This window comes from Equus przewalskii, chromosome 12 (assembly GCF_037783145.1).
Source record: "Equus przewalskii isolate Varuska chromosome 12, EquPr2, whole genome shotgun sequence".
NCBI lineage: Eukaryota > Metazoa > Chordata > Mammalia > Perissodactyla > Equidae > Equus > Equus przewalskii.
Window position 1 is genome coordinate 771,979 of NC_091842.1, and position 21,840 is coordinate 793,818.

The 21,840-nt window shown below is 58.2% G+C and overlaps 2 protein-coding genes across 7 annotated transcripts in view; one reads left to right on the forward strand and one right to left on the reverse strand.

Annotated features, from left to right (window-relative positions):
- The window catches only part of CHLSN (cholesin), a 149,357-nt gene that overhangs the window by 64,984 nt on the left and 62,533 nt on the right, over positions 1-21,840 (reverse strand). The window contains exon 1 of one of the 5 annotated variants that reach the window (XM_070567344.1): positions 9,669-10,247. The exons of the other annotated variants lie outside the window; for them this stretch is intronic. Within the exon in view, the coding sequence (XP_070423445.1) occupies positions 9,669-10,232 (564 nt within the window). The 5' untranslated portion in view covers positions 10,233-10,247. Of the gene's footprint in view, positions 1-9,668; positions 10,248-21,840 lie in introns of those variants that run through there. 5 annotated transcript variants of the gene reach the window in all.
- Positions 10,069-21,157, forward strand: LOC103560282 (uncharacterized). Of its 2 annotated transcripts, XM_008534314.2 has the most exons (4): positions 10,069-10,190; positions 10,299-10,465; positions 10,633-10,883; positions 18,501-21,157. In XM_008534314.2, exon 4 carries the CDS (start codon positions 18,518-18,520, stop codon positions 19,505-19,507), a length of 990 nt encoding a protein of 329 aa, XP_008532536.2. In that variant the 5' UTR covers positions 10,069-10,190; positions 10,299-10,465; positions 10,633-10,883; positions 18,501-18,517; the 3' UTR covers positions 19,508-21,157. The 2 variants fall into 2 exon arrangements, with proteins under 2 accessions (XP_008532536.2, XP_008532535.2); XM_008534313.2 differs by lacking the exon at positions 10,633-10,883 and having other exon boundaries at positions 10,071-10,190.

Genomic DNA, 21,840 nt, shown 5'->3' on the forward strand with positions numbered 1-21,840 from the left:
GCACCGCAAGAACAGCAGGATTTAAGGGACGGAGCCGTTGTTTCAGCGACACCTCTGATGTCCCACAACCTTCATGCCTGAAGCAGCACGGGCGCCCACCTGTCTGTGTCCTCACCAAGAGTGGAGTTTGGAGAAACTGCACGTCTGTCGGCCGTCGAGTGGGGGACATCCAGAAAGTGCACAGGTGACTCGGGGACACAACTCCAGACCCAAGTCCCTAAGGGACACAGAGTGCAGGGCAGGGCAGGAACTGAGGGGCAGGCACACGTTCTGATCTCCACAGGAAGCAGGTGCCAGCACAGGAGGCTGTCCAGGTCGCCCAGGGCCCGGACGACTAACTTTAATGCAGAGACACAACAGTGCTGCCCGGTGCTGGCAGAAGCCACTCGGCCAGCTCTCGGGGGCTCATGGGACCACCAGTGCTCACATCTGTGTCTGTTACCTGCTGTGTGGCCTGGGGCAACTTCTTAGCTTCTCTGGCCCCTTTCCTCCTCGGGAAAATGGGGCAGCTGTGAAAATCGAGTGGATCATTCCTAGACAGCACAAGGTACCTGGATGTGCTCGGTAATTGCGAGCTCAGGTTATCACTTCTCGACAGGCATCTATGGAGTTACGGCGAGAATTAAACCAGCACAAGAGGAGCCGAGGTTCCACGACAGAGGGCACCTGGAGGTGTGTGCCAGGTGCTGCTGCCGACAGGAAGAGACCTGGTCACAGAGCAGGCTCACAAGAACGCAGACTCCTAACTGTATCCCCAGAACAAACTGGGGTGCCCCCCAAAGGGAACCATCCATGGCTTTTGGTTAAATGATGAGAATGGTTTGAGGCCATCAGTGGGAACGTCCAGTGTGGGTGTAGGAACCAGCCTGGCCACTGCCGAGCTGTGGAGAGGCTGGAATGGCCAAGGACAGACAGAATGGGGGACGTGGAGTGTCCATGGGGTGCCAGGCACTGCACCTCAAGCTCCTCGTAACCCTCAACACAGCACTAACTGCCCTGAGAGGTGGGTGAAATCACCCTGTTTTCACAGGTAGGAGAATGGAAGCTCGAAGCTTAGGGGACGGCCCCAGAGCCCACCCTTACCCATGTCACTGCGCAGACGCAGACCCCGGCCCTCCCTTGGCCCAGGCGTCCTGGCTTGTGGAGGGACTGAGAGTCGTGGAGGACCCGCAGGGACCCTTCGCCCCTGGCGATGCGGGGAAGCCGAAGCCCCCGGGGACAGCTGCCGAGGAAGAAGGCCCGTGCCCACGACTCCCAGGTCCTCTCGGGCCCCAGGGAGGCTTGTTTCTGGAGACGGCCCTCCTGGCCTCTAAGAGTGTGTGAGCCAGGTCCCACTTTAGGGCACAGCCCCTCCCCGGCATGCAGGACGGCCTGCGGGGCGGGGTGAGCGTCTGTGTGAACAAGGGGGGAGGCAGGCACACGGGAGCCGAGTGTCAGGAAGAAAAAGCACCGGTCACGAGCCTGCAGCTCCTCCCCTACGGGAGGCCCAGGCGCGTGGGCAGCTCCTTGTAAGACCAAACAAGCAGGGTTTGTTCCACTTCTGGAACTCACCCAGGAGAAACGAAAACGCGTGTCCACACAGCATCCTCGGCAGCTTGATTCACCAGGGCCCCAAACTGGATGCCAGCCTTTGTCCCCCAACAGGGGACGAGGTCAGCAGATCATGGCCTGCTCTCGACGGTGGAGGAACCCAAAGCCCCCAGACACGGTGCCCACCAGGATCCTGCATCTGCAGAGTTCCAGGACAGGCCTGCACCTGTGGTAGGGGAGGGCACAAAGGAACCTTGTGGAATGATGGAAACGTCCCACGTCTCGGTCGAGGTGTGGGTGACACAGGTGTACGCATCTGTCAAAGCTCCTTGAACTGGACACTTAAAACCTGAGCTCTCACGTCACTTGTGTAAACTATGTCTCAGTGACTGTTTCCTGAAGAAAGGGGGCAGGGACATTCCACAGCTACTGCCCAGCAGCTCTTCTGGGCCTGTCCACCATTAGCCTTATTTGAACCCACGACATAAGATACTAATGTGCAAAACTCGGTGAAATCGAGAACGTGTGGTTTTACGTTACAGTAGGACACGTGACTCGGATCTACTTTCCAGGTCAAATGTGCTCTGGCCTCTGCACGCGGGCGTGTGCGCGGAGCTCCACCCAGTGGCCGGCCGGGCGCCAGACAGGCCAGGGAGAACGGAGGGAGCCTTGTCACGCCCTGAAAAGACGCTCCTAACAGGTTCACAGCTGACAAGGCCGGGAATGCAACAGTTTCCTACAAAGGCTTTCACCGCAAACCAGCTGCTGCGGAGCAAAGACAGCGGGACCCTGTTACCGTTCCTGAGCTGCGGGGGCGGGCAGGGGTCCCCGTCAGCGACTATTCCCTGCAGACACTTTGGCCCAGGATCCACGTGGTGCCTGGGAGCCACAGCAAGTTATGCTTTTACAAAACACCCCCTCAGCAGCATGGAGGGGAGCTGGGTCCACACACGCATGCACGCGCACACGCATGCACACACGCCAGCCATGAGGAGCCCGCACAGGCCCAGGGGCAGCACAGGGCCCGGTGCCTCCGGGTCAGGAGCCGAGGGTGGGCGTGCACACTGATTTCTGCTTAGGGAAGGCTCGGCACAATGTCATTTACACGGAGCCTTCGTGCTGGCCTTTCTGACAGACCAGTCGAGTCAAACACTGAAGGCACGCACTGCAGGTCGGGCACAAAGTGCTGGGGCCGGAGACGCAGATAAGAGGTAGCTGTGAGATAACGCGGGTTTAAAGAAAATGTTGGGTTTTTAAAAAACTTTATATCCAACAAGAGGCGCTGGGGAACGGCAGCGTGGTGGGAACGCTCTGGCCATGGCCTCTGGGCCTGCACACAAGCAGCCGGCTGGGAGACCCGCAGGTCTGGCCTCTGCCCTGCTGGGGCTCCTGTCATGTGTAGATGGCAGTTTCAAACACCCACAGAGGGTTGCTAAAGGGGACAAGGCTCCTTGGAGACATGGCTTGTCCCCGCTGGGCCTGGGGCACCTGACACCAGAAGGCAAGGAAGACCTACGAGACTAACAGGGTCCTGTCAACAGGACCCAGAAGCTGGCCCTAAAGGGCTCCCCTTGGCCACATTGGGACAATTTGAGCATAAAACAAGACAGTGAGTGGAGAATTAAAATACACTGCATTAAAAAAAAACAAACACGAGTTCACAGTGACCCTCAAATGGCACGGAACAGAGAGGAGAAGGGAAGAGAGGGAGAAAGTAGAAAATGGCCATTCAGGAGGGACCATGGAGACACTGGAGGCTGGGGGGAGGGTGCTGGGAATTGCACACGGTCCGAACGTCTGTCACGCACATTGCCAAGGCGTCAGTGGGAAGGACCTCTGATACAGCTGCCACCCTAACCAGTGCCCAACCCTGGCACCGCCACAGGGACACGCTGACATCAGGTCCCTGGCCTGGCACAGTCTGGGGGGCCCATCACCCCCAAAGTGCTCACCACCCACACCCGAGGCAGGTCGAGTCTCAGGTCCCTTAGAGGACTACAGTGTCACAACCCGCGTGGCCACAGCTAGTGCCCAAAGGGAGGGGCCTGGCCCATGGACAAGTGAAGGACAGGCTGGCGGTGCCTTGTGGGGCCACATACCACACGTGGGGAGGAACAAACCCAAGACAGAGAACTGGGTAGCTGAAGGCAGAGCCCAGGAGACAGGCAAGAAGGAGGGACAGTTGCCTGCAGAAAATCAGAGAAACGTGCACAGCCAGGGCTGGGATGACTGGTGGGGGAGGCGCAGTGGACGAGAAAAGGAGCCGCTGAGGCCCTGTGAAGGGAGAGCAGCAAGCAGGAAATCCACGGGTCCCCGGTACCCGGATGCCCTGTGCCTGGGGGCCAGCGGCCTCCCAATTCCTGAACCACGCCCCAGGCTCCATCACTGTCCCGGGGCCTCTTCCTGGAGTCCTGGCTCCAAATGTCCAGCACTCCTTATTCCCAGAGTCCCTCCACCACAGCCCTGTTACCAAAGCCTTCCTCCCAGGACCTGAGCCCACAGGCGCTCGGCCGGCCTTCTCCTTGGCCCCCACCTGCTCCTGGCCGAGCCCGGCCCATCTGGAAGTTCCTTCCACTCCCTCAGCTGTCAAGTCAACCCGGCTGGTTAATGTCTGGTCCAGCGCCCTTCTAACCTTCTAACCTTCTAACCTGTATGGTCACATGATTAACGGCGCTGGAGAAGGTAAAAGGCCTTGGAGAACCTAAGAGATTGGTGATGTGTGACTCAGTTTCTCATAGAAACCAGCAGCTGCCACGGTACGACGGTCACTCTGCAGCGACTTTTAGAGTGGAGGTGAGGCCGAGGGCAGGAAGGGCGGACACGGAAGGATGGCCCCTGACAGTGAGTCCCGGGGCTGGTGGTGCCATCAGGATGCTTAGCTGACGCCTGCCTGCACAGCGGACAGACGCGGGGCCTGCCCTGCAAGTCCCGCCATGCTCCCTGGGTCTGCAGGGCACTCAAGGAAAAGCTCTGAGAGAGAGTTACGATCCCACGACCGTGTCCTGCCTGTGGCCAGCACCACGAGGAAGAGACCCGGCTGTTTGAGACGACAGGCTTTTCTGAAAAAGTTCCTGATTCCAAGTTGTTGCTTCCCACGTGTGGGGACCGCACCTGTGACACCAGCTGCGCCTGGAGTTCTCCTTGTAGGAGGGTTTTTATCGGGAATTCAATTTCTCTAACTGATCCAGGACTGATCAACTTTTCTATTTCTTTTTGGGTCAGTCTGGGTAATTTGTATCTTGCAAAGGATTTGTGCATTTTATCTAAGTTGTCAAATGCTGGCATAAAGTTATTAGTGAATTCCCTTACTATCATTTACTGCCTGTGCCATTGTCGGGACATTTTACCCAGCCCCACCCACCCCACTCCTCAAAAGCAGCGTCGGGCAGCACAGAAAGGACCTGACTTGGTCTCAAGGAAGGAATTCTCTTCAACTGTGTTTCTCAATAACGCTGCCATGGGATGGGCAGGAGACATCTTAAGTCCTCCCTTAATTTGAACTTCAAGATACACTCAATATAGTGACGGAAACCGTGTCAAAGATGCTCTCCAGCAATACTCTCCTCCCACTTCCAGCTCTCCGAGACAAGCTGTTCTGCGGCTCTGCCCCGAATGCTTCAGCAAGATCCTGCAGGGCGTCCTCCCCACCCTGTTCTGACCTCGCAAAGGCACAGCGACCATCAGTGGCCTGAAGTGCTGCCATCCAGTGTCTTGGAACATTCCTCCTTCCACATGTTGTCTCCTCCCCACTCACACTGAGTCCTCATCCAAGCACAGGTTCCACGAGAACAGGTGAAGAGGTCTCTTGAAAACTGCCTGTTCCAACGGCTCTGCCCCACGAGGCCCCTGCACCCACTCCCCTCCCCGTGTCCCAGCACAGCGCCCAACGACCCCTCGTCATCCTGGCCTCTGACTGCCAGCGCCCAGCTGAGCCGTCTGATGGGTCTTTCCTCCCCAGCCTCTGATCTCTCATCTGCAAAAAGAGAATGACAACAGTGAGGCCCATCAAACGGGGCTGGGCACCAGATCCAGCCACATGGACGGCACCCCGAGAGGCCTGCAGCCAGAAGTGCTGAGCAGATGTCAGCTATGATACTGTTAGGCGAGAGAGAGAGAGGTGGGAGGGTGAGAACCAGGGGTAGGCGACATGCAAATAATTCTGAACTAGTTCTCTTCAGAAAAACATTTGTGCAAGAACCCCAAACCCGACTAGTGTCTGAAAGGCTGCGTCCCTGAGGTGCTGGGCAATGTCCTGCTATGGGCCCGCTCCAGAGCGCCCAGGTGTTCCAAGATTCCTCAGGTGAGAGCCAGGCTATGCGCCGAGATCAACCAGGAGAGAGCCAGCAACCCGTGGGGGCCTTGGGCAGACTTCCTTTCTGGGGGGTGGGGGTGGGGTCACTGGTTTGATGCCCTGTGGGCAGAAGCACCTGCAGGAACGGCCCAGTCAGCACCTCTGCGTCAGTGCCAGCCGGAGGCCTCCACCCCATACAACCTGCAGAGCACGACGCCCAGGCAGGCACCTGGGCTGGAACTAAGAGGAATCAATCCACGACCAGCCCACTCCTTCCTCCTCTGGCTGGTCACACAGCAGCAGGACAAGGCAGGCACAGCAAGCACTTGATGCAGTGGGGACAGACACTCAGGGGACAGGGATGGCTGCAGAGGGAGAGGAGGGGCCCCTGGGAGATGATGGAGGTGTTCTTAAGGTGTAGAGTCGCGCCCTATATCATGACGTTTCGGTCAACGATGGACCACACAGCCTGGCGGTCCCGTAAGATCAGCACCACACAGCCTAGGTGCGCAGTGGGCTGTGCCATCTAGGTTTGTGCAAGCACACTCTAGGATGTTCGCACAACGACGACATCGCCTAACGACGCAACTCCCATAACGTACCCCCGTCAGTAAGAGACGCGACAGTATTGCGGCCTCACTTGCTCTGTCTCTGTGGATCTGGCTCTTCTGACATTTCACTAAGGGGGATCGTGCGCTACGTGGCCTTTGTGTCTGGCTCCTTTCACTGAGCATCATGTCCTCAAGGTCCATCCATGTCGTGGCGGGTGTCAGCGCTTCATTCCTTTGTGTGGCAGAATCAGATTCCACTGTCCGGACAGACATTTTGTGTATCCATTCATCCCTCGATGGACATTTGGTTGTTTCCACTTTTGGCTGTTTCAAATGATGCTGTTAGGAATGTGCGGGTGCTGGTTCGTGTGTGGAAGAGGGACATTTTGGGAGGCCAGACAGTCTAGCGGGGTAGATGTCCGTAACTTGGGCCGTGCCCGTGGGCAAAACCCACTGACGCAGGGAACACAGTCTGATGGTCCAGTGCTCACACACGAGAACACCCAACAGTTCGTCCTGGAAGGGACGCAGAGGAGGAAGAGTCCTGTTCCTTAAGACACGTTGTCAGTGCCTTCTCAGCAGAGGCCAGGAACCACGCAGAGGAGCAATGAGGAAATGAGGCGTGGCCGGGGGTGCACTTTATGACTTTATGACTCAGTTCCCACTTGAGTTGGACAACCAGCCCCAAACTGACCGAGGTGGGTCCCGGCAGGGGAGAGTGGAGAACGGAACGAGGTCAAGGTCTCCGTCATTCACGCACTTCCAGACATTGAATGTGCACGTCTCACACGCAGAGCTTCTGCCTCCTGCTGGTATCTGCAAAGAAAAGTCCGTCGCCTGATCCTGCCCTTGGCACTGAGGGGGACTAGGCCACAGTGGGGATGCTGCAGGCCAGAAACAAGGCGACACAGCACACCGTCCAGTGAGCCTTGTCCTCCTGCGCCCCAACCGCCAATTCAGAGCAGATGGCCTCGGGGCACAGACGTCCACGTGGGGAAATAAGTCAGATGCGCGGAAACGGAAGACATCCGTGCTAGTCTGAAAGACAGGATGTGATGGGAGGCAGGTGCGGAGAAGTGGGGGTATCCGAACGGGAGATGGACGGTGGGCTGGAGAGGGATCCAGGCCAGTCCTGGGAGCTGGGCTGTAGAGGCGGGCCCCCTTGGACACATGCGGGCCTTCTCTCTGAGTGAGGGTCTCACCACCCAGTGGAAACCAGCAGTCACTGCCCTTCCTGTGCTCACACTTTTAGGTCTGTTGCCCCGTCAGTCCTCAGATAGCCACTCTGAGCGCCGCTATTACTACCAGCACTCACAGGAGGAAACCGAGGCCCGAGAGCTAAGAAACGCACTCTAACGAGGCCTGATTCTGAAGTCTAAACACTTTCCCCTCCGCGCTGGACGACTAACTGCTGGAGGGATGAGAGTCGGCCGCTCTGCGAGCAGCTGCGTTCACCCCGTAGTTCGCGCCTACACGCGGGCTGGCTCGGCTGCAACCCAGGCGGGTGGAGGGCTTGTGGGACGGCTGTTCTGGCAGGGGTGGATGTAACCACAAGCAAGGGGAGGGGCCCACGCGGGGAAGGGGCCACGGGCGCGGGAGGCAGCGGCGCGGGGGGCTCCTGGCCACGGCGGCTCTCGTGGGCTGGCTCAGCTGGCACTGACAGCTCACGGCCCTGGAGAGGCTGCCACGTCCGTCTGCCAGCAGCAGCTACAGCACAGATGGAACACATTCGCAACCCCTCTGGACACTGGAGAAGGAGCCAAACCATACACAGGCCTCCCAGTTGAGGCAGCTGGAGAAGACCAATGGGTCGGGGCAGCGGGGTCAGCCAGGCCCTGTGCTCCTCCAGTAGCTCAGAAATCTCCTCGCAAGGCTGGGAGAGTTCACGGGGAGAGCTCGTTTTACTACATCAGGGCTCTCAGAGGAAGAAAAGCCCAGGGCCAGAGCTTGTGGGAGCAGGAGGCAGGACAGACCCCGAAGTGTAAGCTGGGGCGGCCACTGCCTCCCAGGAACTCGCTCTTCTAAAGAAAGCCCCGGATTTCACTCAGGATTGTGGACAACGTCCCACAATGCCAAGCAGATGGGAGCAGAGCCGCAGTGCCCACCCACGAGTACTGTCCACTCTCACCTGCCCTGCTGTCCCACCCCTGGTCCCACACAGCCCATGGATGGGCTGACTGACGAGGCCCACCTGTTCCATTGTTTGGAGGGGTCCTTACAACAGCAGTGGGGGCAGCAACTCGAAGGGACGGGGGCCTGCGGCCCCCATCGTGTAAGTGCAGAGCACGCCCCAGGGCTGCCTGTTCTGACTCAGAGCCCAACGGCCCTGCAGGGCCGTGCATGCCTCTTCCACTCTGGGTCCTCACTCAGGGCTGAGCACAGGGCCTGGCTACACGACCCGTCCCAGGCTGGTTCTCCAGACAGACCAGGAGGCCTAGGAGGCACCCAGGCTCCAGCTCTTGCTCTTGGGCTGGAGGCCCTTCCTCCGTCACTGGCCGGAGCTCGCTCCCTCAGGGCTTGACTTGAGGCTGGATCCCTCTTGGGTGCACAGCTTGGTATGCCAGTGGGAGGGGCTGATGGCCACGGGGCTCTAACAACAAGGCACCTCGTCTCTCGGAAGCTGGGAGAACCAGAGACTGACAGAAGCCCAGCTCCCTCTCCAGCCTCAGGTCTCCCATCTCTGCGGGAAAGCAGCCCCTGCCAGTGGTCCTCAAACTTCCGCAAGGATCCCCCTCTCCTGTGGCAAGCTCCAGAGCAGTCTCTCGGCCCCAAGGCTCTGGGAACAGAGGCCTCAGCTGGCTTGAGTCCTCAGGTGCTCCCAGCGCCGACACCACAGCATCCATGTGGGGCATGTGTTGTAGGAGACATTCAAACCAACAGCCTCTGGCCCAGCCTGGGCTCAGCTGACGGAGCCTGTGTGCGCCTCCCGGGGCCTCTGTGGTTTCCACGGAGCTGCCGCGGGCCATGGACACCATCCGTGACGCCGGATGGGCTGAGCGCTGCACAGGAAGGCCCCCAGTGCGCTTGTATCTTATGCAGGGCAAGCTTCATAGAAGAGACTTGGACACCCAGTGGGGGAGGCGTTTAAAGAGGAGTCACGCTTTAGTTTCCAACCAGGGCTGCCGGGGAAAGCTACAGAGGAGGGGACACGAGTTTCCAAATCCGTCTTGGAGCTCTCACCTCCTTTTGGCAGGGCCACTCCTTTCGGAATCTGGGGGCCCCCGACCACATCCCGATTCCCCTACTGACTGAGCCCTCGCTGCCCCATCCTCGGTTAATCCCTCCAAAAGTCTTACCTGCCTGGCGCCCAGCCTCCTCGGCAAGGTTCGGGTGAGGAGGGCGAGGGTGAGCAGACACGGATGACCCCGCGCATGGAGAAGATCTGCCACGAATGGTCCTTCTCTCTGGGCAATCGCGCCCTGACTCTGCCTGACCTGAGTGAGGTTCCAGGCACAGCCTGCTGGGTGATGAGGAGTCGTCCCTGGCTCCACGTCCAGGACTCCAGCTATCTGACGTCCACCCTGCTGTTGGGGGCAGCAGGCAGCCCCCGGGTCGAGGTGCCCGCTCGGGCCTGAAGCCGAGGCTCTGGGGGAGGCTGGCGGGCACTGCCTCTGGCAGACAGGTTGTGAGCGCTTTCCCACGTGCCATGGGTGGGGTTTGGGTCCTATTTTAAGTTGCAGACGTTGCCTGCTTTCTGGGAGGGACGTTCTGTGAAGGGGCCAGCGTGTGGATTCTGCAGGAAACCGCTGGAGGCCTGGACCCTGGGAGCACAGCACACACACCGCTTTTCTGTCTGCAGCGCCAGGCCACCTCCCTAAGTAGGTCCATCGGAACGTTTCTGGGTCACATGGCCAAACCATACTCTGCCTAAAATGCAGTGTGTGTGGTTTGAATGACTTAAGTGCGAATTCCTGTTTTCCTCGCAGAACTGTGGGTTTCTGTGCCGCCTGTTTTCAGGGCACAGAGCGGCTGCAGGCGGATGAGATCGCGCGGAGAGAAGGCGGCAGCAGCAAGCAGGCCCCCTCTCCCTGAGAGCAAGACCCCTCGGCGGGCGCACGACCCAGAACAGGCTGCGAGCGGGGCCCGCGCACCGGTGAGCTGTTGGCCCTTCTCGCTCTCTGAATTGAGGTTTACGGCATTTAAAGCTAGCGGGGAGACCGGAGAGATTAAACAGCTCAGAGAAGTTTCTCTCTGAAAACGAAGTTTGTTTATGCTATAGGCTGGTTCCAATAAAGAATAAAATGAAGTTTATTTTTCTAGCATTTGGAACTGGAAATGACTGAGCAGACTGCTCAGGTCTTCCTCATTAAGAAAAGATGAACGGTGCCTATAGTTCTGTCTCCAGAAGACGGAGCTAGAAAAGGTTTGTCAACTGTCAGAAACCCATCCGGCGCTGACCGGCGCTGCCCCATAGACTCCGACGCCTGGGTCTCAGTCCTAGGGCAGTACCTCGGGGAAGCGTCAGTCCGGCGGCGCATGATGGACGTCCTCTGCAGGCACATCTGGAACGTGTACGTTTTCATGGGGCATAAACCCTGGAAATGGAGGGTTCTTGCCACGATGGCGGTGGGGCGGGGCCGGGAGCCCAGACACGGTTTTTCCACACAGAGGAGGGCCGGGCGGAGCCTGGGAGGCAAGGTTTGAGTTTGCAAACCGAGCAGGGTCCCGGCCAGCCTCCTGCACAAGGCGGGCTTTGTGCTCCAGTCATGCTTGGGATGACGTGGAATGCCGGAAGGAAAGGTCGCCCGGGACTACCTGAGACCTCTCCGTAAGCTGCGGGAGCCGACCGAATGCCCCCACCCCACCCCCAGGCCAGCTCCCCTCGCCTGACAGCATCTTCATAAAGATGCTTGGTGCTATACAGCTGACGCATGCCGGGGGCTTGGCGATGTGCCCAAGATGCCCGGCCTGTGAAGCGGACACCTGGGCTTCGCCAGGGCAGACAGGGGGTGTCCACCCACCCTGGGACAGGGACCACCGTGACTGCTCAGAGCTCCTGAGGAGGCCCCAGGAGCGATGCCTGCAGACCCCTGGGGCCAGGGCTGAGCCGGGGCAGGCTACCCATCCAGCCCAAGTGGACCTTAACTTAAAGCCCAGGGCCAGCAGGGCCTCCCGCAGCTGCCCCGAGGGGCCCAGCAGTCTCCCGTGCCCACTCCGTCCTGCCCTGCCCCAGTGAGGCCGTCAGGGCTGGCCGAGTGAACGGTTGCTCAGAGCTGCGAGCCAGTTGCCTCGGGCTGCAGAGGGTCCACGCAGCAGAGCCGGGCGGGGCCTAGAAGGTAGCAATGGGAGGATGGAGACTGAAAGAGAGGGGACCCGTGAACAGCGCCTGCCCCGTGCCCTCAGGGCCACATGGCCTGTAAGACGGTGCTGCCTCACGGCCAAGGCGTCCCTTGTGGCCTGGTGGCCCCATTCTGCACCCCAGCACTGCAAGCGCGGCCTATTGCTACAGGGACCCGGCGGCCATGGCTGGGAGGTGGAGGACGGGAAGCCAAGTCCAGCACAGTGGCCTGGTCCCCGCATGGGAGCAGTTCCTCTCCTGGCTCAGCATGAACAGCCTCAGGACAACAGAATCAACACAGTCCTTTGAGACCCACACACAGTGGGGCAGCAGGAGGCCACCAAACACCAACGTCCTTCTCTCTCTGAGACCCGCACACAGTGGGGCAGCAGGAGGCCGCCAAACGCACCGTCCTTCTCTCTCGACATGAGTGACTGGGATCCTTCACCAGTCCTGCCGCAACTGCCCGGCCTGCCCTCCCACAGCCAGTTGCTGAGCAGCCCATGGGACACCCCACTTCTTGACAGCATCTGTGTGGGAGCACACCCCGCCTCCTGGGACCCTCCTCCAGTCAGCCACCCAGCCTCGAATCCTGCAGTGGGGCCTCCTCACACCCTCCTCCTGTGACAGCACGAGGCTCCCTGGGGCGCACGCTCACCCTCCTGGCGCGAGCCCAGCCTGTCCCACACAGCGCCAACTGCAGGTGCTCTATGGCCATGGTGCCACGGACTGCGGGGACGGGCCGGGTCAACTGGCGCCCAGGGCCAGGCTCCTGACAGCAGCTCGGTGAGTGTGTGCTGCCTGTTGGTGTGAAGTCGCATCTTTCAAACGGGGGTGGGTTTGCAAAAGCTGAGTTCTTTCAGGCTCAGCTTTGGGAAGGAAGGGCTGTATTCACAACACTTTAAAGTGCTGACAAACTAAGGGACCACAGGATTTCCGGCAGACACAAGATGGTCACCCCTGGACTGGAGACCCCTCATCCCCTCCACCCTCGGACCAGAGCCAGGACCAGAGGATTGTCACGGAGCTGGGGGTGGTGGAAAGAATGGGCCTTGAGGACCAATGAGGAGCACGCCCCTTCCCCGTGTCTCCTGAACACCCAGGGGCCGGGCTGGGGAAGGGCTCGGCTTCAAAGGGAGACAACGCGGCCCACAGACATCTGGGGCTCAGCTCCTCCCCTGAGGGAGGGGAGGCCTTCCACAGGCGTGCCCTGGGCTCCCACCTGCACAGGAAGCACAATGTGCCCACAGAGGCTGTGGGGACCGAGGCTGCGGATGGTCCTCTGCCCCAGGCAGGAGCCGGTGCACCCACATCCACTGTGTGGAGAACAGGAGCTCCGGGCACGGCCGGACCAGGTGAGCTCTGTGTCTCCTGGAGGCACACGTGTGTGCATGTGTGCGTGTGCACACGTAGGTGTGTCTGGGAGACAGACAGAGAGGCACATGCTTTGGAAGACTCAAAAGGAGCAAAATGGAACTTGTCCGTCCTTGTGCTTCAGTGAGGTTACCCCCTGCCCATAAAGCACAGCTGCTGGGGCTGAGTCTGAGGGCAGCCAGCAGGGGTAGTGCTGGACACCATGTCTCTGCAGAAGCAGCGCGAACAGGCAGAGGGCCATGCTGCCTGCCGTGCTCCCTCCCCTGCCCAGGCCCCACATGAGGGTCAAGGACAGCCCTGGGGCTGGCTCCCACATGCCACCTTGCCCTCAGTCCCAGACCACACCCCACGCCCTGCACCCCTGCAAGTTCGTGCCCACCACCGTAAAGCTGGCCAGGGCTGGACGGCCGGGGCCCGCCATGTACGGGCTGACACGGTGACTCACCCTGCCACTTGGCTCCCGGTCTGCAGGGACCACAGGGGACTGAATGGAAACGTTTATGCAGTCAACAGCAGAGGCATAAGAAAGCTGATCCCTGCCAGAGGGCTCAAGGGAGGGCGGCGCTGGCCCCGGGGACAAGGGGCTGGTGCCCGGGAAGACAGAGGCAGGGCGCTCTCCAGGGCCCCGGACAGAAGGCCGTTGACGGTGCTCGCCCAGTAACTCAGCCCCGGCCCACTTTCCCACCACTGGGTTAATACAGAGTGTCTAACGCGGTCACCGCATCCTCGTCTGCCTTTAACACTGTGAATTGGTGGTGAAGCAACAATCACAGCCAGACTGTGTGCTGAGCATCTATAATCTCTAGACAATGCAGCTCAGAATGACAATTCCTAAAAGAGTCGAATCTGAGACCAATGGGACTGCGGGCCTGAAGGTGACAACGTGCCCACCCAGGCAAGCTGAGGACACGCAGGGTCACCTGGGAGAATCCTGACTTCAAAGGTTTATGCCCTTCTTGTGCAGAAAAAGAACTCGAGAGCCTTTCTGGGGTGAGGCCCAGGATGGGAAAGGACCCCAATAGCAAAAATTCACAAACAACTTAAATGTCCACCGTGGGGGATGGTTAGTAAATTACTGTCACAGTCCTGTGGTGGTTACTCATCCATTAAGATGACAATAAAACCAGGCAGAAGCACGGGAAACACTCAATAACCAAGGGCTAAGAGGATCAGCAGGACTCCCACGGGACTGAAGTCCCGACTGTGTGAAAACAGGTCGGTAACAGGAAGTGATCAGTCATGAGGGGGTAGCTGCCCAGGGAAGGGCCCGAGGGAGCAGGGCCCGGACCTGGGGGCTGAGAGGGACCCAAAGGCCAGGAGGACCACCCAGAGCCCCCTGGGGAGGAACGGGGGCCCACGGAGGAGGCAGGGAGCCAGCACTTCCTGTGCCGACGCAACTCCCTTGCTCTCATGGTTGGGCCGGGCCACCTTCTAACTCTGGGGAAGCAGTCCCTGGTGAGGTGGGGCCCCTGCTCCCCAGAACCCTTCTGAAAGGCTATTTAAGGAGCTGCAGCCAAGAGCTGCTGTAAAGAGCACAACATTCTCAAGGCTCTGGCCTTGGGGAGCTCCCAGGGGACCCCAGAGCAGGGCCTTGGCAGCCCTCTGTGCGGCTCAGGAAAGGGTCCGGCTCTCGGCCTGAAACTGGCCAGGAGATCCAGCAAGGGGGTCGGCCATGGAGGGTCGGTCCATCCTCCCAGGGGTTCTGAACCTCTTCTGCTGGGCCTGCAGCACTGCGTTACACGAGCAGGTTCCGGCAGGAAGGCTGGCGGCACGGCCATGGGGGAACAGCTTGACACAGTGTCACACGCACTCTCAGGGCAGAACCAGCAAGTGTGCTGCGAGGCATTCACCCCAGAGAAAGGAACTTTACCCTCATACAAAAACCTGCGTGCAACGTTTAAGGCAGCTTCACGCACAACAGCCAGAGCCTGGAGACAACCCAACGTCCCTCAAAAGGTCAATGGACAGACTGCGGTGGTGTGTCCACAGTCGGTTCTGCTCAGTGCAAAGGGAACGAGCTGACCACGCACATCACACTGAGTCTCGACGCATCAGGCCAAGAGAACAGCCAGACTCCGACGGTGCTGCGCACATGGATGCCACTCCCGGGATGTTCCGGAAGAGTCCAAATACAGAGCAGGGCAGGGGCTGAGGGGCTGGGGTGGAGGGCGGGGCTCCCCACCAAGGACCCACACAAGGGAATTTTGGGGTCCTGTGCATGGTCGTGTTCACCTGATCAGAGGTGCAAACCTCACTGCATGTAGGTTTTTCAAAACGTACAGGTTCTTGGGACAAGCTGCCTAGGTTCAGATCTCGATGCCATCGTCAACAGTGTGTGACCGAGCAAAGGACTTCCTCTGTGACGTGGTCACTGCAGCTGTAAAGAGGGGTCGTAACTGTCCTGCCTCGTGTGGACAGCTGTGAGGCTGGAGCAAATGGTCACATGGAAAGTGCCTCGAACAGCGTGGGCACGTGTGAGGCCTGAGTAAGTGGGGACGACCTTCCAGCCGGGGCCCTGGCCACTGAGCTCATCTGCATCTCTTCTCTGTGCCCTGGCCCCTCGCTTTTAGGGGTAGGAGGGAGACTGACAAGACCAAAGAGGAGCCCGGGATAGAAGGGAGCTGGGCATGGTGGTGGCGGCTGGGGGAAGAGCTGGAATCGTGGCCAATTTTGAGGAAATGTCTTCCATGTTTCGTTATTTTATCCTTCCAAATAAAACCCAAAAGCGGTGGTGAGGAGAGAGGTGGTCCAGCACAGCAGACGTGACGGCGACCAAACCCAGACCCCGGTGTCACCTTGGGCTCCTAGGAGGGCTCCGCTGGTCAGACTGTGAGACAAGGGGGTGGGGGTGAGTGAGGCCCAGTAAGTGGGGTGTGTGCCCAGGGACACCACTGGAGGAGGGCTCGGCGCCCCTCAGACCCAGAGGGGGCAGACGAGTGAGCCCGCCAACTCTTCCCCAGACTTGCCTCCCAAGATTGGGGATTCAGGAGCATGTCAGCTCTCCCCTGCCGGGACACCTCATTCCTGGCCCGATTCTGGAGGCACAGGCAGGTGCAGGGAGGGGAACCTGTGTGGGTTTGCACGGTACTTGAGGCCACGAATTCCACCTTTTGCTCACACAGCCTGTGGGGCAAAAGGATCAGAGCTCAAAACCTGGGTTAACTGCACGAGGGCCCGGCGCAGCACGGAGAGAACAGAGGCCTGGCCTTGCGTGCTACTGGGACGTAACCAGTCCCAGCCTACCGTGCCCGGCGCCCACCTGGGTGCGGGTTTCTGTGTGGCCGTCCTTTCCTTGAATGTTCCAAGGCCTGGGAAGTGGCTGGGGGTGCCTGTCGTACAGCAGGGGACGCTGAGACCCGAGATTCTAGGCAGCCCGCACACAACAAGCAAGTGTCGGCGCCAGAACCACTCCTGTCTGTGGCCACAGGCACATGGCCTCTTGGCAGACAGCTCACCCCATGGGGAGAGAGGAAGGAGAGGAGGCCAGAACGCCCCTTCACCCAGACGAGGAGGCCCTTACCCTGCAGAAAGGCGGAGGAGGGGCAGGGAGCCTCGACAGGCCTTCCAGCCAGCAGCAGCAAGGAGCCCAGGATGCCCCCCAGGGCCGGCACCAGACACATGCGCTCCTTCCACCCGGCTGGTGACCCAGAGCCTGGCCACCAAATCAGATAAGGATCTGGGTCAGGGTCAGGTGGCCCCTGACCATGAACGCCCCAAACACGACCAGCAAGGACGCCATATGCCCCAGAAAGTGCCTGGAGCACTGGCCAGCTGCAGGGACTGGATACCAGGACGGCTGGTGCTTTTTCTGACCTGTGGTCAATGTTCACAAGATCTTCTTTCCGATTTGCCTTAATTAAAGAAACATTCCAAATCACTTCCTCTTGCTCTGGCCACTCTTCTTAATTTCGATGTCACCCAGTGTCCTGGGAGTCACAAATCACCTTAAGCACCAGCAGATGGAAAACATCACCATTCACCATGTGTCTCTCGAACCAAGAAAGGCAGAGCCGTGCCTGGAGAATGGGGGTGCCCAGCCCCTCGGCAGGCCTGTGGGATGGAGAGAGGGTTAGGACGAGGCAGAGCTCTCTGTGCACCCAAGTAAAGCACGCATGCCAAGGCAAATACATGGTACGCAACATCTGTAGGGTGCATGCCAGTGTACGGTGTGCACACGAACGAGAAAGGTGCGTGCATGGGGCGTGTGCAGGCACTGAAGGCATCTGTGCCACAGGGAGAAAAGTCAACAACAAATCCACAGATGCAAAGATCCCACAGGCTAGACAACATGTGTGTAGAATACACATTTCCACACGCAAAGTCTGGGGGACACAGGGTCAACAATTCGGGAAGATGTCACATGTCGGGAAGAAAGGCCATCAGTTTGCTCTCTACTTCTAAGTGACTGCCAGCCTGGCCCAAGCAAGGACACGCTCCAACCCACACATGGCCTCACATGGAGGGACCCCTGCGCCCCATCGCAGACCGTGGCCTATGGCTGCCCCCTCAGAGAAAATGAAAATGGGCAGAGGAGCTAGGCCCACCTTTGAGCATTCCAGGAAAATTAAGTTTCCCATTTTATTGCCTTCAATTTCCTTTGAATAAACAGCAATGCTATCTTCTAGCCTCATCTGCTATTTAGTTAAAATTCAAGAGGGAAGGGACATTTATATGGAAATGAAATTATTTCCATGACAAAAGCTGCCGAGGAGGGCTGAGTCTGTCGTGTTGTTATTTAAAGCCGTGCCCTGGCTGCAGGACCTTACCGCTCAGCCCCTGCAATAAACCAGCCCGGTGGGGGCATCCTGTCCGGGGCAGCACCCAGGCACCCGCTGCTCCAGCCCCTAGAGTCTGCTTTGAGAGCAGAGTCCCTCACAGAGGCCAGAATGGTCAGAATTTCTTGGGTCCAAAAGCCCGAGGACACGTGCCAGCTCAGCTGCCGGCCCCCAGGCAACGCGGTCTGGCCATTCCTCCACGAGGGCAGGAGCAGGAGGCACCGGGTGGGCTCAGATCCGGAACTCCAGTCCCTGGAAAGCCTTCACCGACTCCTCTTCGGGGAGATAAAGGCCTCCGGTGGGCACGCCTCAGAGAGCGGGACTGGGACGTGGCGCACTCAGAAGACCCGTTTCCTTTACGAGCGACAAGGTTCACTTTGGTGTGGGGCGAGGAGGGAGGGGGGTGCCCTTGTGCCCCTCCCTCCAATCTCACAGGCACCTGGGCCCCCTGCTCTAGTGGCACCCACCTCAGTTCGTCCCAAAACCCACCACAGGGAAACCGGCTGTCAACACCAATTCCTGTGCCCACTCGCTCTCGGTGGGAATCACGTTGGACGCAGAAATCTTCCTCCCAGAGCTCCCAGAGCATCCCTCGCTTAGGGGCACTGGGCTGGGCAACGCTGCCCCTCCTGCCGGGGCCGTCCTCTCCATGCCCTGACGAGTGACCCCACGTAACGCTGCGGGGTGTGCTTCTCTTACAGGCTGGACGCTGCCCAAGATGAGCTCCCACAACATGTCCTGGATACAGTACCCGAGCCGCGTCTCCACGGCCGTTGAAGACGTCATAGCTTCGCAGAGCGTCGTCTCCCGGTGTGTGCATGTCTACGTGGCTCTGTTCGTCCCGGTGAGCCTGGTGACTGGGCTGTTCAACCTGACCACCTTCCTACGGGGCCGTGCCAGGCTGGGGGGCCTGGACATGTTCCTCTCAGACCTCACCGTCACCAACATGCTGGTGACACTGCTCTCGCTCACCGCCATCAGCCGGCCCGACTACCTGGCCACAACCAACCTGAGCTGCGCCGTCCTCTCCTTTCTGGCCAACGTCTGCTACTTCAATGCCCAGTACGTGCAGCTGGCCATGCTCTTTGCATTCCTGCTGCAGGGCCCCTCATCTTGTCTGCGTGCGGCCACCAGCGGGGCCCAGAGGCCTGCGGCAGGGCTGGCTGCCCTCGGGGGCTGTGCCTTCTGCAGCTCCCTGGGAGTGGTGGCCCTGCTGGGCACGTCCAGGGAGCTGGACAAAACCACCCTGTGCCAGGTGGACCCGCTGACCGCCTGGCCTGAGTATGAAATCGTGAAGGTCAGCCTGGGCTTCGGGGTTGCCCTTGTCCTGAAGCTGGCGTTCTTCATCCTGCTCATCGTCCAGCTGGCCTGGCGGGCAGCTCCTCCCCAGAGGGACACGGCCTCTGCTCACCTCGTCGTCCTGGCCATTGCCCTGATCATGTTTGTCTGCCGGCTCCTCTACAACATGGCGCTCCTGCAGCGGGCCAGGCTGAAGCTGCAGAGGGACATCGGCTTGCCCAGGGATGAGCTCCTCATGAACCTGGCGGAGCTGGTCCTGTTTGGCGAGAGCTGTGTGAACTCCCTGGCCACCCTCTTCCTCCACAAGCCCTGCAGGCTCGCGCTGCTCTCCATCCCAGCACGCCTCACGCACAGGTGCAGGAGGGGTGAGGCCAGCAACAGCTTCTCCTTAAAGAGGGTGGGGAGTTAAGTCGGGGCCCCGGTCTGCTGGAAAGAGCCAGACGGGCAGGTGACGGAGTCTCCCCGGCGGTTAGGGAACACCGTCCATCTGTGAAACTCCAGCCCGCTCAGGGAGAGCCAGCAGCAGGAATGACTGTTGGAAGGCGCTTATTAAACACCAGCTTTCTGGCAGTCACTCAATTTATGCCCAAGCACGACCCCTTGGCCCCCAACACTCACACCTAAAGGAAACGCTGCAAGGCAGGGATGCGGTTGACGTGGGCGCAGAAGCTGGCCCCACGCAGACCTGGTCTGGCTACGATGGTCTGAACTGTGAGGGGGATTGCACGCCTCGGCTGTCTGCGAGCTGCCATCTCTCTCCACCCCTACCCCAACCAAATGACAAAGAGGGGATCTTGAAAACAGAGACATTCTTCACATAACTTTCTGACCATATTACAGTCTGGTCCTCAATGGTCGTAGCTGGTTAACCTTCAACACAGCCAGAAAGTTCGGGCCACACAAATCTTGCCAAGAACAAAGGTTTGTTTTGTCTTTTTAAATTTATCACCATTGGAGGTCTGAGAATATCACCTACAAGCTTAAAAGCCCTAAAATCATTGGTGTAAGCCCAGTGATAACAGTACCACCAAGCACTTTTTGCTCCCTGTGACCTGGCAGGTAGTTGGTGCCCCAGGAGCCCCAAGTAGGTCAGTGAAAAGCTCGGCGTTTCAAAAGCCTCCTCTTCCATTTGACGATATCTGCAGAAAGGCTAGTAACATGTGAAATATAAAAGTACAAGCTACAGTAACAAATCTTACTCCAAAGTTCACAGTCCTCATCCTTGCTGGATTTATATTAAGATTTTCTTGGTTGAATAGAGAAGGGAGAGATGCAAAGGAAAAGTGTCTCTCTGGTGTTGTGAAACCTACACCTCTGATAGCTCTGACTTTTTTTTTTTTTAATCAAGACTTTACTTTTTTAGAGCCGTTTTAGGTTCACAACAAAATTAAGACAAATGAAGAAACACCCCATAAGCCCCCTGCCCCCACATGCACAGCCTCCCCCTGTGGACATCTCCACCACATGGTGCATTTGTCACAGTCGATAAACTGCATGGACTCATCACTATGACCCAGAGTCCACCATGCACATCAGGGCTCACACTCGGTGTTGCACGTTCTACAGGTTTAGACAACTTTATAATGACACATACCCACCATTATCATCTCACACAGAGTATTCACCGCCCCAAAAATGCTCTGTGCTCCGCCTAGCCATCCTCCCCCCGAGACCCTCGGCAAACGCTGATCTTTGACTGTCCCCATAGTTCTGTCCTTTCCAGAAGCTCATATGGAAAGAATCGTATAGCACATATCCTTTTCAGACTGGCTTCTATCACTTAGTGATATGCATTTAATGTTCCCCCATGTCATTTCACGGCTTGATCCCTCATTTCTTTTTAGCGCTGAATGATAGTCCTCGTCTGGATAGCTTCTATTTTAATGAATATGCTAATGTTAACCTGTAAACTAAAGAACAAAAACATGGTTTTTGTGAGTTTATCTTCTCAATGTTTATGTATTTTCATCACTTTTTTTTGGAAGAAAGAGGATTTGGATCTTATACAGTTAAGCAGCTTCTGTAATATAACATTAAAATGTTAAATGCTTTCCCCAAACTCCCCTTCTGTTTCTTCTGCTTCGTTTACTCACACATCCATAAACCCTTATTACGGACCACATGCAAGAAGAGGTGCTCACAGCACGCCCACTGTGGTGCAGCAGGAACACGAACGACGAAGCTGAGGGTGTGTGGAAGGAGCGCGCTCCCTCCCTCCGGCAATGATCCAGCAGTATAAACAGCATCAGGGCTGACATGTTAGGGCTGCTTCTTCACACAATATGGTAATTTTTTATTAGATGCTGGACATGGTGAATTTCCTTTGTTGAGTGAACTAAGCGTCTTCTTTACACGGGTATTGAAGCTTACTCGGGCAGACAGGTTACTATACTCACAGTTCAGCAGGATTCTTGGGAGAGTTGCTTTTTAGCTTTGCTAGTAGGAGTCAGGGGTAGCCCAAATACTCAGGGGTCCCATGCTGGGGTCTCTACTCATTGTCATAAATGTTCAAAGACATCTCCGTAGTCTGGGCAGAATTAGAACACTGACCAGCCCCACATAAGCTCTAGGAATTGTTCAGCTTATAGCCAGCCTGTGGGTGTTCTCAGCTCAGCCTTGAGAAACCTCACACTACGCGCGCACGGATTCAGACAGAGATTCCAGGGGACCGCTACCCAGACCGCAGAGCTCTTTCTTGACGTGTACGGTACCTGCCAATTCCAGCTCCCTCAGCCTCCCAGA